At 64.2% G+C, this 16,726-nt stretch overlaps 2 protein-coding genes across 3 annotated transcripts; one reads left to right on the forward strand and one right to left on the reverse strand.

Annotated features, from left to right (window-relative positions):
- Window positions 1–694: 694 nt before the first annotated feature.
- On the forward strand, window positions 695–7,270 carry LOC138815627 (COP9 signalosome complex subunit 7a-like). Its single transcript, XM_070005038.1, has 8 exons — window positions 695–848; window positions 1,622–1,829; window positions 3,242–3,317; window positions 3,660–3,748; window positions 5,161–5,363; window positions 6,378–6,483; window positions 6,555–6,712; window positions 6,789–7,270. Exons 2-8 carry the CDS (start codon window positions 1,668–1,670, stop codon window positions 6,826–6,828), a joined length of 834 nt encoding a protein of 277 aa, XP_069861139.1. The 5' UTR covers window positions 695–848; window positions 1,622–1,667; the 3' UTR covers window positions 6,829–7,270.
- A 2,997-nt stretch (window positions 7,271–10,267) lies between these two features.
- On the reverse strand, window positions 10,268–15,355 carry LOC138815628 (myeloid leukemia factor 2). 2 transcript variants are annotated; one of them, XM_070005039.1, is made up of 8 exons: window positions 15,133–15,355; window positions 13,920–13,997; window positions 13,386–13,512; window positions 13,093–13,128; window positions 12,151–12,204; window positions 11,629–11,757; window positions 11,078–11,237; window positions 10,268–10,722 (listed from the first exon to the last, which is right to left on the reverse strand). In XM_070005039.1, exons 2-8 carry the CDS (start codon window positions 13,967–13,969, stop codon window positions 10,535–10,537), a joined length of 744 nt encoding a protein of 247 aa, XP_069861140.1. In that variant the 5' UTR covers window positions 13,970–13,997; window positions 15,133–15,355; the 3' UTR covers window positions 10,268–10,534. The 2 variants fall into 2 exon arrangements, with proteins under 2 accessions (XP_069861140.1, XP_069861141.1); XM_070005040.1 differs by lacking the exon at window positions 15,133–15,355 and having other exon boundaries at window positions 13,386–13,498.
- Window positions 15,356–16,726: the final 1,371 nt, after the last annotated feature.

Here is a 16,726-nt window from a genome sequence, read left to right on the forward strand (position 1 = left end):
CTGAGGATCACGGATCAAAGCCAGCCCAGGCAGGAAAGTCCATGAGACTCTGATCTCCAGAAAACCGGAAGTGGCGCTGTGGCTCAAGCGGTAGAGCGCCCGCCTGGAGCTGAAGAGCTGAGGGACAGCGCCCAGGCCCTGAGTTCAAAACACACGACCAAATAAATAAGTAGATGCCGCAGGGATCGTCCTCAAGGGATAGAACACCCGCCTATCATGCGCAGGACCCTACAGAACACATACTTAAATATCGCACCTGTGGATTCTAAGGAACACACACGTGCGCAGTTAGACACGTGTGTATACACGCACACATGCAAATGTGTGTACACCGACACGCGTGTGAATGTGTGTCTAATGCAATACGCCCGAGCCCTGAGTTCCAGCCGCATGCACGCACACGTGTCCACGCAAGGCGTGTGTGTGCACGTGCGTGTGCAGATCGGTGTGCATCCGTGTGAACACACGCACACGCGCAGCCACGCGCGCTGCGCTCCAGCCCCGGGCGCCCAGCCCACCCTGTGTCCCTGGGATCAATAAAGTTTTATTGTCACGAAGCCGCTAGCAAAGACAAGCGCCTGTCAGTTCCTTCCCAACAACCAATCACAAGCCGGGGGAAGCCTATGCCCCGCCTCGCGGAGCCGCGGTCGGCGGAAGTGACGTCCCTCCCACCCGGAACGTGCTTCCGGAAAGCGGTCGGCGGCCATAGAGGTCGGCGGCTAGAGCGTCCGGGCGGGCCGGCGGCAGGAAAGGCTCCGGACGGCCGCCGGAGGTGACGGAGCGGCGGCCGCGCCCCGGGAGCTGGAGGAGCAGCTCGGCGGGTGACGTTCCGGAGCGTCGGGTCCGGGGTGCGAGCGGGGCCCGGCGGCGCGGCCCCGGGGCGGGCGCTTTAAGCGAGGGGGTGGGGCCGGCGGGCGGACGGCGTCCCGGCGGGGTCACGTGGCCGGCGCGCGTGCCGCCGGCGCTGGGGGGCGGGGCGTGCCGCTGGCGAGGGGGGTGGGCGGGGCGTGCCGCCGGAGCGGTGTGGGCGGGGCGTGCCGCCGGCGGGGGAAGGGGGCGGGGCGTGCCGCCGGCGCGATGGGGGAGGGGGCGGGGCGTGCCGCGGGAGCGGTGTGGGCGGGGCGTGCCGCCGGCGCAGGGAGGGGCGGGGCTTGCCGCCGGCGCGATGGTGGCGGGGCGCGGGGAGGGGGCGGGGCTCAGCATGCGTTGGGGGTCGGGGTCCAGGCCCAGCTGGGGGGGGCGTGGCAGCCGCGCAGGGGCCGAGTACAGATGGGGGGGGTCCCCACACCTGTTTCTAGAAGCTTCCATCCCATGCCTCCCTGCGGGAGGGACTTGGTTGGTACCTCCTTCGGTTTGGGGTGCCAGTCCTGGGCCTGGAACGCGGGGACCTGGGGCCTCGTCACTCTGCCTGTGCCCCCGGGACCAGACTTCACAGACTCAGCCCCGCTCGGGCCGGCCTCGAACCGCGATCCTCGGGGGCTCCAGCCTCCCGCACGAGCGAGGACTCCAGGCGGGAGCCGCCCAGCCCGGCCTGCTGCTTCCGGCCTCCCCGCAGCCGCCCTGGGGCTGCCCGTCCCGCCGGTGTTCGGATCCCGCCAGCTGCACACCTCTTTCCTTTCAGCTCCCGCCAGCCTGACCCAGGGCCCCGCCCCCCGCCCCGCGCAGCCATGAGTGCTGAGGTGAAGGTGACGGGCCAGAACCAGGAGCAGTTCCTCCTCCTGGCCAAGTCGGCCAAGGGGGCCGCGCTGGCCACGCTCATCCACCAGGTGCTGGAGGCGCCCGGCGTGTACGTGTTCGGCGAGCTGCTGGACATGCCCAATGTCAGAGAGGTGGGTGGTGGCCTCTGGTTATGACCCCCCCCACCCCCTCCACACACACACTGGGGACAAAAAGTTCCCATTTGAGAATAGGAGGGGCGGGCAGGGCCATCTTCCATCCGGGTATCTATTCCATTCTGTTAATAAGTTTCCTTTCCCTTGGGAGATGGGAGATCTGGGTTCTTTTTCTGTGTGTGTGTGTGTGTGTGTGTGTGTGTGTGTGTGTGTGCATGGTGTGTGCATGTACACGCACCAGTCCTAGGGCTTGAACTCGGGGCCCGGGCGCTGTCCCTCAGCTCTTCAGCTCAAGGCTGGCGCTCTACCACTTGAGCCACAGCGCCACTTCCGGCTTTTTCTGCTTATGTGGTGCTGAGGAATCGAACCCAGGGCCTCATGCATGCGAGGCAAGCGCTCTACCACGGAGCCACCTTCCCAGCCCAAGGCTGGCAGTCTTACCCACTTAAGCCCCAGCTTCACTTCCAGCTTCCAATATTTTCCTGTCATGGCTGGCTTTGAACCGTAGTGCTCAGGTTTGGTATTCAGGTCTGCTGAGTAGTTAGGATTATAGTCATGGACCACTGACCACTCCCTCTCTCCCTCCCACCCCCCTAGCCCCCAAAACTGGGTTTTTCATTTTTAAGCAAGATAACATGCAAAATAGGAGCTTTTCAGCTCACAGTCTGTACTGTACTACTTGATCCACACCCAGCTATTCACTTGATCTATTTTGCTGTTTTATTGGAGGTAAGGGTCTTGGATTTGTTTGTCCAGGCTGCTTCAACCCCAGTCCTCAGACCTCATTTTTTCTTTTTTTTTTTTTTTGGTCATGGGGCTTGAACTCAGGGCCTGCGCACTGTCTCTGAGCTCTTCAGCTCAAGGTGAGCACTCTACTACTTGAGCCACAGCGCCATGTCTGGTTTTCTGGTGGTTCCTTGGAGATCAGAGTCTCACGGACTTTCTGGCCTGGCTGGCTTTGAACCTCAGTCCTCAGATCTCAGCCTCCTGAGTAGCTAGGGACAGGCGGGAACCGCCAGCACCCAGCATACCTCATTCTCTCGAGTCACTAGAATTACCAGGGGTGAGTCACTGGGACTGGCCTCCATTCCCTGGAGTAGGGCTAATTCGTGTCATCAAAGGAGCAAAAGACGCCCTTTCTGGGTGTTGTGTGTGGGTGTGTGCGTGCGTGCACGCGTGTTCTGGTACTGGGGCTTGAACTGAGGATCGGGGTGCAGCCCCTCGCTAGCAGCCCTTTCTGAATGGGTGCCTGGTTAGCTTCGAGAAGTCTCCTCCTGGTGAAGCGGCGGTCGCCCGGGCTGGGAAGGATGGGACCAGAAGGATCAGAAGAGGGGAGGGAGGCTGGGAGGCTGGCCAGACCGCCCTTCCTCTCATCCCCCCTTCCGCTCACCCCCCCCTTCCTCTTGCAGCTGGCTGAAAGCGAGTTTGCGTCCACGTTCCGTCTGCTGACAGTGTTTGCTTATGGGACGTACGCTGACTACCTAGGTAATCGGGGGCTGGGGGTTGGGAGCAATGGAGGCAGGAAAGGAAGGGGGAATCCTGGAGAGACTTAACAGACAGTCCTGGTGTGCCCCGCAGCGTCAGGGCCAAGACCTCAATACAGGGGGAGATCAGTGCAGCGGGCTGGGAAGGGGGCTCAGTGGTCGAGCGCTCGCCTCCCACTCGCGAGGCCCTGGGTTCGATTCCTCAGCACCCCAGAAGCAGGAAAAACCGGACGTGGCGCGTGGCTCAAGTGGTCGAGCGCCAGCCTTGCGTGGAAGGGCTCAGGGAAGGAGGATCGCTCTCAGAACTGAGCCCCGCACCCCCCGGCCTTGCTCTGTCCCCCAGCGGAAGCCAGGAGCCTCCCCCCGCTCACCGAGGCCCAGAAGAACAAGCTGCGGCACCTGTCCGTGGTCACCCTGGCCGCCAAAGTCAAGGTGAGCGGACCCCCGTGCCCCGCCCCCCTCACCTAGTTCAAAGCCAATGAGGCTCAAGAGCATTCAGTTGTCCCGCCCCCTCTTCTGCCGTGATTGGTGTCTTACCTCTGCCATGACAGCCATTTAGGCTCAACATGGCTTTGTCTTCTTGTCTCTGGTGTTTTGATTGCCTGGGGCTTGAACTCAAGGTGACCATTCTGCTGCTCAACTCCTGGCTTTTTTTGGGGGGTAGTTTAGTGGGAGTCAGAGTCACACAGATTTTCCTGCCCTGGCTGGCTTTGAACTGCAGTCTTCTGATCTACGTCTCCTGAGTGGCTGGGATGGCAGGCGGGAGCCACCTGGTGTGTCTGGGCTCAGTCTTGTGTCAGATATCATTGCTCCGCACTCTGCTACTTCTCTGTGACCCTCCCATCGATTCTACCACAACCAGGCCCCTGGATCTTTGTGTTCTGTTGGTTTGGGGGCTTGAACCTGAATTCAAGCTGTCCCTGAGCTTTTTCTGCTCAGGATGGATTGGTGGCTGATCTAGCACTTGAGCCACAGCCCCACTTGCTGCTGGTAATAGGAGATGAGTCTCCTAGATGTGGCCGCTTCAACCGTCGGCATCAGATCTCAGCCTTCTGGGTAGCTAGGATGACAGTCGCCAGCCACTGGCTGGGGCCAGGCCCTGCCTGTGAGTGACCCGCTCAGAAGGAATTCCTGTTCGGTGGTAGTTAAGTCTTAAGTGGCCAATAGTGACTCTACTCCAGCCCAGGCCACGCCCACCGCCATGCACTCTGGGAATCCTCCCAGATCTTGCCCACCCTCCCTTTAATGGTCATAAGGGCTCATTATCTTAGGTTCTAAGATCATCTTTCTGTGCCCTGGGCTCCAGGTGGCACTTGCCTGTCATCCTAGCTGAGGATCCTAGGATCCTGAGATCTCAGGATCGCTGTTCAAAGCCAGCCCAGGCAGGAAAGTCTGTGAGACTCTTAATTTCAAATGAACCACCAAAAAACCAGAAGTGGTGCTGTGGCTCAAATGGTAGAGCACCAATCTTGAACAGAAGCGCTCAGAGACAGCCCAGGCCCCGAGTTCAAGCCCCACAACTGACAAAACAACCACAACAAAATCCTCTTTTTCATGCCTGGTGCAGTGGCTCCCTCCTTTAATCCCAGTTACTCAGGAGGCTGAGATCTGAAGATCATGGTTCAAAGCCAGCCCGGGCAGGAAAGTCGGTGAGACTCTCATCTTGACAAACAAGAAGGGAGGCCGGGAGGGCTCCTGGCCCCTATGGCCAAGCTCTTGCTGTTGTATTTGAATTAAGGCTGCGCTCTGGTCATCCTGGACGATGCTGGGGAGTGGAGCGGAGCGCCTCACCCCTCCCCCCTGTCCCCCCCACTCCCCTCCCCCCTGTCCCCCCCCCCCCGCAGTGCATCCCCTACGCCGTGCTGCTGGAGGCCCTGGCGCTGCGCAACGTGCGGCAGCTGGAGGACCTGGTGATCGAGGCCGTGTACGCCGACGTGCTCCGCGGCTCCCTGGACCAGCGCAACCAGCGGCTGGAGGTGGACTACAGCATCGGCCGCGACATCCAGCGCCAGGACCTCAGCGCCATCGCGCGCACGCTGCAGGAGTGGTGAGTGCGCATGCGTGCCCGGCCGGCCGGCTGCAGGAGTGGTGAGTGCGCATGCGTGCCCGGCCGGCCGGCTGCAGGAGTGGTGAGTGCGCATGCGTGCCCGGCTGGCCGGCTGCAGGAGTGGTGAGTGCGCGTGCGTGCCCGGCCAGCCTGCAGGAGTGGTGAGTGCGCATGCGTGCCTGCGCGCGCGCCTACTGCGGCTTGGGCCCAAGGCCCGGCTCCTGAGCCGCCGGCTGGTGGTTCACTGGAGATGAGTCTCCCAGACTCTGCCTGCACAAGCTGGCCTCCAACCATGATCCTCACCTCTTGGCCTCCTCCCGAGAACTACCACTTAGAGCCACACCAGGGATCTTCCGGGCCGGGAGACCGCTGGGGCTAAAGGAAGTCCTTCCGCCCCAGCGCTCTGAGCCAGCATCCGTCAGGCCCCGGCCAGGCAGGTCCGTGGAGGTGGTGCTGCCTTGTTATGCCAAAGACTTGAACTAGGCCTGGAGCTGGCTAGGCAAGGGCTCGCTTCTAGCCCTCCATTTCAGGCTCAGCGTGGTCTTTCTCCCCCTGTGGCTGGGATTATGGTAGGCAGCCGTGCCTCGCTGGCTGGTCGAGATGGGGTTTCAGTGACACTTGTCTGCCCAGGATGAGCCCACGTGATCTCCAAAATGTCTATTTCTCACGCAGCTGGTATTACAGGCGTGAGCAGCCATACCCAGGCCACAGGGGGAGTCTTTTTTTGGTCCTGGGACTTGAACTCAGGGCCTGGGCGCTGTCCCTCAGCTCTTCAGCTCAAGGCTGGCGCTCTACCCTTGAGCCACAGCGCCACTTCCGGTTTTCTGGTGGTTCCTTGGAGATCAGAGTCTCACAGACTTTCCTGCCCAGGCTGGCTTTGAACCGAGATCCTCGGATCGCAGCCTCCTGAGTCGCTGGGATGGCAGGCCTGCGCTGCGCGCCCGGCACGGCTGTGTTTGCGGCGCCGTGGGCCGTGCCCCGGCTGCGGGGTGACGCGGCCGTCCCGTCCCGCAGGTGCGTGGGCTGCGAGGTGGTGCTGTCGGGCATCGAGGAGCAGGTGGGCCGCGCCAACCAGCACAAGGAGCAGCAGCTGGGCCTGAAGCAGCAGATCGAGAGCGAGGTGAGCGGGGCGGGCCCGTCCGTGCCCGGGCCGGCCGGGGACCCGCCTGGTGAGCACCCCGTGTCTCCTAGGTGGCCAACCTCAAAAAAACCATCAAAGTGACCACGGCGGCGGCGGCGGCGGCGGCGGCCACGACCCAGGACCCCGAGCAGCACCTGGCCGAGCTGCGCGAGCCCGCGCCCGGCGGCAGCCAGCGCCAGCCCAGCAAGAAGGCGTCCAAGGGCAAGGGGTGAGCCGGGGCGGCCGCGGGGCGGGCGGGGGGCGCGCGAGGGCGCCTGGCATCGCGGCTCTCTCCCCCTCGCCAGGCTCCGGGGCAGCGCCAAGATCTGGTCCAAGTCCAACTGAGCCCACCGCGCGGTCCGTGGGATCCCGGGCCTCCGCCGCCTCCGTGGCCGCCTCCGCCCAGCGCTCTCTCCCCGATCCCCCCCTCCCCAGCCGGGGAGCGGTTCTGGAGGCGCCCCGGTGCCCCTCATTCTTCCTCCCCCTTGATTCACACCCGGGGATTTGTGGGGCCCAGTGTGGGGGGGCCCCAGAGCCTGCAGCGCACCACACGGTGTCCTGTCCCCCGCCCCGGGTTCTGGGTGAAACCGCTGCTTCACACATCCCAGAGCCCAAGCCAGGACAGCGATCCCGCCGATGCCCGCCGCGCGGCCCGCGGGAGCACTGATCGCTCTCCTTTCTTGTGTGAGTTTGTGGGGAAGGGGAGGGGCTAGAGATTGTACAAAGAGAAAGGAATCTATGCATATAGCTCTCTAACGTGACACAGAAATAAAGCTATGAGAAGTTGGTCCTTGTGTGCCTAACACTGGCTTCCCACACGGAAGAGGGACGCGTGTGTTTTCAGCCTTCGATCCTGGGCTCTGTGTCCCAGCCCTTGAGGAAGAGGTGTTTGGCACTAGCGCCGGCCTGCCCTCTGCCCTCCCCCCTCCCGCCTCAGACAAGTCTTAGGACAGGTTGGCAGTGAACTTGATGGTTGCTTGGTAATAAAATTCCACACTGCCCAGCACCAGTGGCTCCCGCCTGTCATCCCAGCGACTCAGGAGGCTGAGATCTGAGGAGCCGGGTTCAAAGCCAGCCCGGGCAGGAAAGTCTGTGGGACTCTGACCTCCAAGGAACCACCAGGAAACCAGAAGTGGCGCTGTGGGTCAAGGGGTAGGGCACTACCCTGGAGCAAAAGCAGCTCAAGCAGCACCCAGGTCCTGAGTTCAAGTCCTAGTACTGGCACAAAAAAATCAGTGTTTGCACTTGGCTATGTGTGTAATCCCTAGCAACACACACACACAAATTCAATGCATCCTGTGTGATGGTTTTTGAGTAGCAGGGATTACAGATGTGGGCCACTGGTGTCTGACTGCGCTTCATTTTCTGATCCTGAAGTTCACGTTTTTCTTTCTTTGGGGCCAGTGCTGAGGCTTGAACTCGGGGCCCTTGAGCTTTTGCTCTACTTGAGCCACAGCTTTACTTCCGGCTGTTTCAAGTGACTAACAGAAGAGTCTCACGGCCTCTCCTGCCAGGGCTGGCTTCCAACCTCGATCCTCAGACCTCAGCCTCCCGAGGCCCTGGATGACAGGCGGGAGCAGCGGCGCCCGGCCCATTCTTGTTTTTTGTGGCTGCTTTTTCTAAAGTGAATTTCTGATAGAAGCTAATCGTAAGTGGGGTGCTCACTGTAGCCGCTCGCCACCACGCTGAGATCACGCCACCGTGGACCTCTTTTGAAGTGAACAGGGAAGGGCACCGAGAGGTCGCGTGACTCACCAGGGCCGCACAGCCTGCAGGACATAGGCGGGCCAGGAAGTGGTTGGGTCCACCCAGGGACAGCCAAGTGTGGAGGCTGGCTGTCCATATTAACCGGGATGTATGAAATCTCCAAGTGCCACTTGTCAGAATCAAAAAGGTCCCTAGTCAGGCCCTGCAATCCGGGCCGAGATCTGCAGATCAAGTCAATGAGCTTTTCAAGTCCCGTGAATGATCAGAAAAAGCCACAAGTGGCGCTGTGATTCAAGTGGTAGAGCGCTAGTACTGAGCAAAAGAAGCTCAGGGACAGTGCCCAGGCCCCGAGTTCAAGCCCCAGGACGGGCACATAAAATTAGTGAGGTTGGCTGCACTTGCCTAGTATGTGTGCAGTTGTGGGCAACCACACCCACAGGTGCTGTGCGATTGAGTGATAGAATATGCTGGAAAGGCAGTGGAGAGAGCAGACCTCAGGTTAGGGGTAGAAGTGTGCGTGAGTATGGAAAGGCAGTGGGAGCGGCTCTGGGGTTGTAAGTTTCCTGCCTGATTGGAGTTAAGTCTCTCAGCTCGTCCTACCCAGGCTGGCTTTGAACCGGGATTCTCAGGGCTCAGCCTCCCGTGCGGCTAGGGTAGAAGGCCCGAGCTGGGCATCTGCTGGCTACCCTCTGAGCAGCTGGTATGAATGAGTCACCAACTGAGCTTGGCCTGATGCTCTCATTAAAGCCACTGGCTGGCTTTGTGAAGGCCCGTGCCGCATTCCCGGTGAATTGCTAATTCTCGCCAGCAAAAACATAGCATTTAAGCTTTTATTTTTGTTCTGGTAGTGGGACTCGAACTCAGGCCTCATGATCTCCCATAACCTTTTTCACTCAAGACGGGAGCCCCACCGCCTGAGCTCTCTGCCAGCCCTAGGCTATGGATACCTACATTTGCTGAGTAACCAGGATCACAGGCGCGAGCCACCAGTACCTGGCTGTAGACCTAATCCTTGACTGGGCCTGGAAGCAGATGGCGCACACCTGTCATCCCAGCGACTCAGGAGGCTGAGATCTGAGGATTGAGGTTTGAAGCTGGTCTGGGCAGTGAACCAGCAAAAAAAAAACCCCAAACCCAAAACAGCAGTAGAGATGTGGCTTAAATGTGGTAGAGGGAAAAAAGGGTCAATGCTCTGGGTTCAAGACCCACAAAAGAATCACATGCCTGGAAGCGGGGTCCCCGTGGGAGGGTGGGGGATGCTGGAGGAAGTCAGCGTGGACTGGAGCTGAAAGGGGGCAGGAAAAGGCCAACTCAGGCCTAGAGCAGCCGAGAGGCCCAGACCCAAAGCCCAGGTCCATGAGCTGGCTGCGCGCGCGCCCGGCCCACACCCCCTCCCAGACTCGAGAAAGTAAGTGAATGTAAAACGTGGCCAGAGCACATATTAAAGGTGAGGGCTCTGTGGGTTTGCAGTGCCATCCAGGTGCTGGGCGCACGCCTGGAATCCCAGCTACTCAGGAGGTTGACATCTGAGAACTGAGGTTCAAAGGTGGAGTCCAGGCGGGGAAGCCCAGGGTCAGCGCCCAGGCCCTGAGTTCAAGCCCCAGGATTGGCAGAAAAAGACAAAAAAGGCAGCGATCCACATTCGCCTACAGCCACGGGCCGGTGTCTGCAGCCCACCCGCGATCTGCAGCGGGCCAGGCCGCGCTCCCGGCCCCTCCTGAGTCTCCCCGTCGGCAGGAGTTAGATTCTCCCCCCGTGGCGGCCTGGCCGGGGCCATCCAGCCCAGCGCCCGCCAGCCCAGAGCCGGGCCTGACCCATTTGGCCAAACCAGAAGCAGGAAACGCGAGCTCCTTCCTCCCCGACGCGGGGCGGGCCGCTCGGGCTCCCGGCTCGGGTTCCCGCCACTGGGGGGGGTCGAGCTCCTCTCCCTCCAGTGCGCGCGCGCGCGCGGCGGGCCGGGCACCGGTGCGCACGCCTGCGATCCCGGCTGTCGGGGAGGCCCAGGCGCAGAGCCCAGGCCCCGAGTTCGAGCCCCGGGACGGGCGGCCAAGAACGAGGCGGAGGCGGCTCCCGGGCGGCGTGTTCCATTCTCCTTTATTCCATAAACACCTAGCTACGAGTCGCACTAATCAAAAAAATAAAGAGCGGGGCGTGGATTTGTGACGCGTGGGGTGCGGGGCGGGGCGGGGCCGGGCCGCCCGGGGCGGGGTGCGGGCGGGTGCGGGGCGCCCGCGCGGCCCGGCCCGGCGCGCGTTCGCGGGTGCGGCCGGCTGGCCTGTTAAGTTAATGTTGGGTCGGGGCCGGGGTGGGGGCGGCGCTCACGCGAGGCCGGGGCGCGCGGCCTTCACCAGTCGTAGCGGCGGGACTGGCGGGCCGGCGAGTCCTCGGGGCCCTGGATGGCCAGGCGCGGGGGGCCCTCGGCCCTGCGCCCCGCGCCCGCCGCCGCCTCGTGCCGCCGGAACTCCAGCGGGCGCTGCGGCCGGAAGCGCGACGTCTCCCGCCGCCACTCGTCGTCGAAGGCGGCGGCCTCACCTGCGGGCGCAGAGCGGGCGAGGCTGGAGGCCGGCCGCGCGGGAGATCCCGCGGGAGATCCCGCGAGAGCCCCGCCGCGCCGGAAGCGGGGCTGTGGCTCCCGCGGCAGAGCGCCCGGGCCCAGCTCAGGCGCCAGGGTCAGCACGCACCCACGCGCGCATGCGCAGTACCCGCACGCACGGCGCTGCCTGCTCACAGGCATGCGCCAGGTACGCCCGCGCGCATGCGCAGTACCCGCACGCACGGCGCTGCCCGCGCACAGGCATGTGCCAGGTGCGGTCCTGGCTGCGAAGACAGGGGCGGGGTCAGGGGTCGCGGGGCGGGGTCAGGGGTCGCGGGTGGGGGCGGGGCTCACTCTCGTCCAGGTTGATGTAGTCCTGCCGCTCCTCCTGGTCCCCGGTGCGGTGGTTGCGGGAGCGCTGCAGGATGTGCGCGCGGTCCCGGATGTGGTGGCCGATGGACATCTGCTCCAGGCCGCTGTCCGAGTCCCGCACCGTCCTCCGCGTCTCCCGGATCTGGGGGCGGCGGGGAGCGCGGCGCTCGGTACCCAGGCCCCGGTGTGGGGGTGGGGGACACCCCGGGACGCAGCACCCCTCCCGCCCTCCTCACCCCCCCAGGCCCCGGTGTGGGGGGGTCCCCCGGGGCGCAGCACCCCCCCGCCCTCCTCACCCCCCCAGGCCCCGGTGTGGGGGGGTCCCCCGGGGCGCAGCACCCCTCCCGCCCTCCTCACCCCCCCAGGCCCCGGTGTGGGGGGGTCCCCCGGGGCGCAGCACCCCTCCCGCCCTCCTCACCCCCCCAGGCCCCGGTGTGGGGGGGTCCCCCGGGACGCAGCACCCCCCCGCCCTCCTCACCCCCCCAGGCCCCGGTGTGGGGTGGGGGACACCCCGGGGCGCAGCCCCTCCTCACCCCGCCCGGGGCCGAGCGCATCTCCGACGTCTCCTGGTAGACTTTGGGGGCGCCGTCACCCGTGTTGGAGTAGGAGATGACGGTGGAAGAAGAAAAGGTCTGGCAGTTGCCCCCCGCTGTCATGTGCTCCTGGGGGGGAGATGGGGGAGATGGGGGCGGGTCCCCCTCAGGAGCCTCTCCCCCCCCCCCCCGCACCCCACTTCCTCCGATCCACACTGCGCAGGAAAGGCCGTGGGGTTCGCCCTGCTCTGACTCTGTGTCGGTCCCGGGCTGGCGCTCTACCACCTGAGCCACAGCTCCACTGCGGGCTTTCTGGTGGTCCCTTGGAGTAAGAGTCTCATGGACTTTCCTGCCCGGGCTGGCTTCGAACTGTGATCCTGAGATCTCAGCCTCCCGAGTAGCTGGGACGACAGGCTGGAGCCTGGGGGACCCCGTGCTCTCTGCACCCCTTTATTTAGGACGCGCCTCCAGCTCCTACCGGAGGACACCAGGCCTGGGAGGACCACGGGGCACGAGCCTCACCATGCTGCCAATCATGTCGTTCATCATCCCAAACATGTCCATGAAGCCGCCGGACTGTGGAGAGACCGCGACAGCCATCAGCACCCAGGAGCACCTGCCGCCGCCGCCATGTTCTCCTCCCTCCATATCCACCTCCTCTTCAGATTCTGCTACTCCTTGGCCCAATTTTCCTCCCCCCACCCCCCCAGCCCTAGGGCTTGAATTCAGGGCCTGGGCGCTGTCCCTGAGCTTCTTTGGCTCAAGGCTGGCGCTCTACCACGTGAGCCACAGCGCCACTTCCGGCTTTTTCTGTGGATGTGGTGCTGAGGAATCGAACCCGGGGCTTCATGCATGCTAGGCGAGCGCTCTACCACTGAGCCACCTTCCTCTTTCTATATGTACTTTCTTTCCTGCCGGTACTGGGGATTGAACTTAGGGAGGGGGTGTCTGCCCTTCACTTTTTCACTCAAGACGGGATGACACTCTGCTACTTGAGCCACACAAGCTCCACTTCTGGCTTTTTTTTTTTTGCTGGTTAACCTGAGAGTCTCACAGACTTTGCTGCCTGAACTGGTTCTGCACACCACCATCCTTAGATCTCAGCCTCCTAAGTGGCTGGGATTACAGGCGTGCGCTACCTCCCTGTCCAGGCTTGGCTTTCTGTCTTTAGGGAAGCCAGCCATTGTGAAAGGATCCCAAAGAGATAGGGCATGAAAGAATGTTAAAATCTACTAACCTCTACTTCCTGGGCTCTGTGGGAGCATGCAACCCCTTCGCTACATAGTTACCCAGTGAAGCTAGACACAGGGGAGTCTGTGTCTTGAGCAATCTACTTAGTAGCTCCCAGCAAGCCTCCCTGACCTGACCCAGCTTTGTGCATTATCCAAAGAGAAGGTTCTGGAAGCATTTACAAGGAACACACAAGACCATAGACTCAAGAGATGGAGGGAGACAAGCACTCACCATTCCCAGCATCCCGAAGGGAGACACCACCCCAGCCTGCAGGAACGTGGAGGAAGAGAAATTGGAGCCCATGTTGTCTCTCCTTACAATCTCCAGCCGGCCCCAGGAACTCCATTTTCTTTTTTTTTCTTCTCCATCCTCTCAAAAGGGGGTCAACCTGGTCCTTTTCCCAGCCTCCCCCCCCCCCCCCACTAGTCCCTGAAGATCTTCTCCTGCGAATCTGGTTGGAGTGTTAAGAAGAGCAATGTGCTTTCCCAAGCGCCAGCTACCCGAGCGCCCCGGGGCTCCCTCACCTGCATCCTGCGGCTAGCAGGCCTGGTGGCGGGCATGTTACCGTCGGTGATGCTGAGGAAGGGGCTGTAGCCAAAGCCCCCGGACAGCATGCGGCTCATGTGCTGGCGGTGAACTGCAAAAGGGTCCCTGGGAGTAGACAGGGCAGAGGCCAGGCCCGAGGGCCGACCCGACCCCCAACATAAGTCAGGGGGTACTACACATATTAACATCCTCCCCCGCCCTTCTTTGGCCAGTAATGAGGCTTGAACTCAAGGCCTGGGCTCTGTCCCTTCGCCTTATTTACTTACTTAACTCAAGGCAGGTGCTCTGCCCACTTTTTGACTTTCTAGGGGTTCAATGGAAATAATCTCCGGGACTTTGCTGCCTGGGCTGGCTTTGAACTGGGATCCTCAGATCGCAGCCTCCTGAGTGGCTGGGACCACATCGCTCGTACCCAGCCAGCGGTAACCAGCTTCAATGGCCTGTGTGTCAAGCGCTCCCAGGCCTGGGTGCACTGGGGGTGCAGGCTGGGGGGGCGGGGGGGGGACCCTTACATCAGGAACATGGGATCCTCGGGTTCCACGTCCCTCATGAAACGGAACATCCTGGTCTCAGCTCCTGGGGGCTCCACGCTGGAAGGACGGCGAGGGGGGGTTAGTTAAGGGGTGCAGGGAGTTTGGGGAGACGGAACTCGGGGAGGCTCTGGCTGCCCTTTTCAAGCCCAAGGCCGGGTGCTCCACCACTTGAGCCACAGCTCCACTTCGGGCTTTTTTTTTCCCCCTCTTCTTTCTCATGGGAGGTGAGAGAGCCCCACACGCTTTTCTAAAGCCTGGGCCGGCTCTGAACCCTGATCCTGCGGCCTCCGCCGGCTGAGGGGGGCCGGGTGACAGGGGCGCACCCCACTCAGGGGGAGCGACTCTCGGGGGAGGGGTGTCCCTGCCACTTCCAGACGCGGTGGCAGACACCCCAACTCAGGGGGAGCCTTCTCGGGGCGCCCCACACCCATCGCTGGGAGAAAAGGGGAACCCTGCAAATCCGTCTTCCCGGTGAGACCCACGCAGGGTCCCCCCACCCCCGCCGGTGTCCCCACGAGCCCGAGCGCCCCTCGGAGGGACACCCCCAGCCCCGAGGCCCGGCCTCCCCCGATCCCGGCCTCCCCGGCCCCGGCCTCCCCCGGCCTCCCCCGATCCCGGCCTCCCCGGCCCCGGCCTCCCCGGCCTCCCCGATCCCGGCCTCCCCGGCCTCCCCGGCCCCGGCCTCCCCCGATCCCGGCCTCCCCGGCCTCGGCCTCCCCGGCCCCGGCCTCCCAGGCCTCCCCGGCCTCGGCCTCCCCGATCCCGGCCTCCCCGGCCCCGGCCTCCCCGATCCCGGCCTCCCCGGCCCCGGCCTCCCCGGCCTCCCCCGATCCCGGCCCCGGCCTCCCCCGGCCTCGGCCTCCCCGGGCCCCGGCCTCCCCCGATCCCGGCCTCCCCGGCCCCGGCCTCCCAGGCCTCCCCGGCCTCGGCCTCCCCGGCCCCGGCCTCCCCGATCCCGGCCTCCCCGGCCCCGGCCTCCCAGGCCTCCCCGGCTTCGGCCTCCCCGGCCCCGGCCTCCCCGATCCCGGCCTCCCCGATCCCGGCCTCCCCCGGCCCCGGCCTCCCCGGGCCCGGCCTCCCCCGGCCCCGGCCTCCCCCGGCCCCGGCCTCCCCCGGCCTCGGCCTCCCCCGATCCCGGCCTCCCCGGCCCCGGCCTCCCCCGATCCCGGCCTTCCCCCCCCCCCCGCCTCACCGGTCCCCGACTCGGGCTCAGCGGCCCATCCGGGCCGGCTCCGCTCCTCGGGTGCGCGGCAGGCGCAGGGTCGCGGCCCGGGACGCAGCGATTGGTCGGGGCTCGAGCTCGGGGCCGCCCGCGCCGCCTCTTCCCTCCAGCTGCCACCTCCGTCCCCCCGCCTTCGGCCCGCGGAGCCTCTCCTCGGCCAGGCCCGGACGGAAGTGACGTCACGGCGGGACCGCCCCGGGGCCGGAGCCACGCCCCCAACGTGACGTCGGAGCGGGCGTGCCCACTGCGTAAGGGGCGGGGCCGGCGGCGCAGACCTGGGTGGGGGGGTGAGGGCGCGGTGGGCCCAAGTCGGGGCTCGTTTATTAGCCGGGTCTTCGTTTCGGGGGGCCGGCTGCGGCTCGGACCAGAGTCTTGGGTGGGGGCGGTTGGGAGGAACATCCGGGTGTGGCGGGGACGGCGGCTAGGCCGCGGCCTGCGCGACGGGGCGGGGCCTTCGCGTGACGTCAGGCGCAGGGAGGCGGGGCTCCGGCGGGTGGGAAGCGTCCGGGCGCCGCGGGGGGGGGGGGGCGCAGCGGCGCGCAGGCCGCAGGTGCGCGGTGCGGCCGCCAGAGGGCGCGCCCGGCCCGCGCCGGCCCCGGAGCCCGGCGGCCCCGGCCGAGGCCCCGCCCGGACGCCGCGCTGACCCTGGCTGCAGCGCCCGGCCTCCCGGCCGAAATCGCCCCGGGTTCGGCGGCTGGCTGCTCTCGTCCGTCCTTTTGTTTGGTTTCGGGGGTAGAACGCGGGGCTGGGCCAGGCCGAGCACGCGCTCCGCCACCGACTCCATCCGGGTCCCTGCGAGGCTTTTATTCTCGGCCACTTAACCTTGTGTCCTCGCGGAGCCCCCGGCCCGGCCCCGATCGCCCGCGCTTCCGGTCGGGTGGGTGAGGCCGGGAAGCTTCTAGAGCGGCCTGCTGGGGGCTCTGACCGCTCGGCCTCCTAAAATACCCCAGGGAGGCTGAACTCCGGAGGATCCCGGTTCGAGGCCAGCATGGACAGGAAAAGTCCCAGGAGACGCTTCTCTTCCATGGATTTGGGGGGGGGGGCGGGGAAGAAAGCCAGAAGTGGAGACGTGGCTCGTGGATCAGCACTGATGGGGGGACAATGAGAGGGGGAGCAGAAATCCCCGGGTTCACACACACACACACAGGGTAACAAGTCCGAATGACCCAAGGGCAGAGCTCACAACCTGGTCCAGCAGGCCCGGGTCCAAGGCCAGAGGCTGACACTTTGACATAGAGAAGGTCTTGCATAAAATCTGGCTCCCTGGGAGAGGAAGCCCCCCCCCCCCGCCCCGCTTTGGGGAGTCAGAAGATTTGCAGACAAAAGTTGGGGTGAACTTTGAACTAGACTCCAAGCTCTGGCCCTTTCTGGGTCTGTGCTCTGTCTGTGGGGACACTGTAAAGAGAAACCAAGACCTGTTCTGGGGGGGGCGGGGGGGGGGCCGCTGGAGAGGGGAACTGGCCTGGAGATTTTGGGGGGGGTCACAATGACTCCGATTTCTTTGGATCGATTTGCTTGTAGACTAGCGAGGTACCGAGAAAACCACTGAAAGGTTATTTTTAAA

Source organism: Dipodomys merriami, unplaced genomic scaffold, assembly GCF_024711535.1.
Source record: "Dipodomys merriami isolate MVZ:Mamm:240054 unplaced genomic scaffold, mDipMer1.0.p SCAF_654, whole genome shotgun sequence".
NCBI lineage: Eukaryota > Metazoa > Chordata > Mammalia > Rodentia > Heteromyidae > Dipodomys > Dipodomys merriami.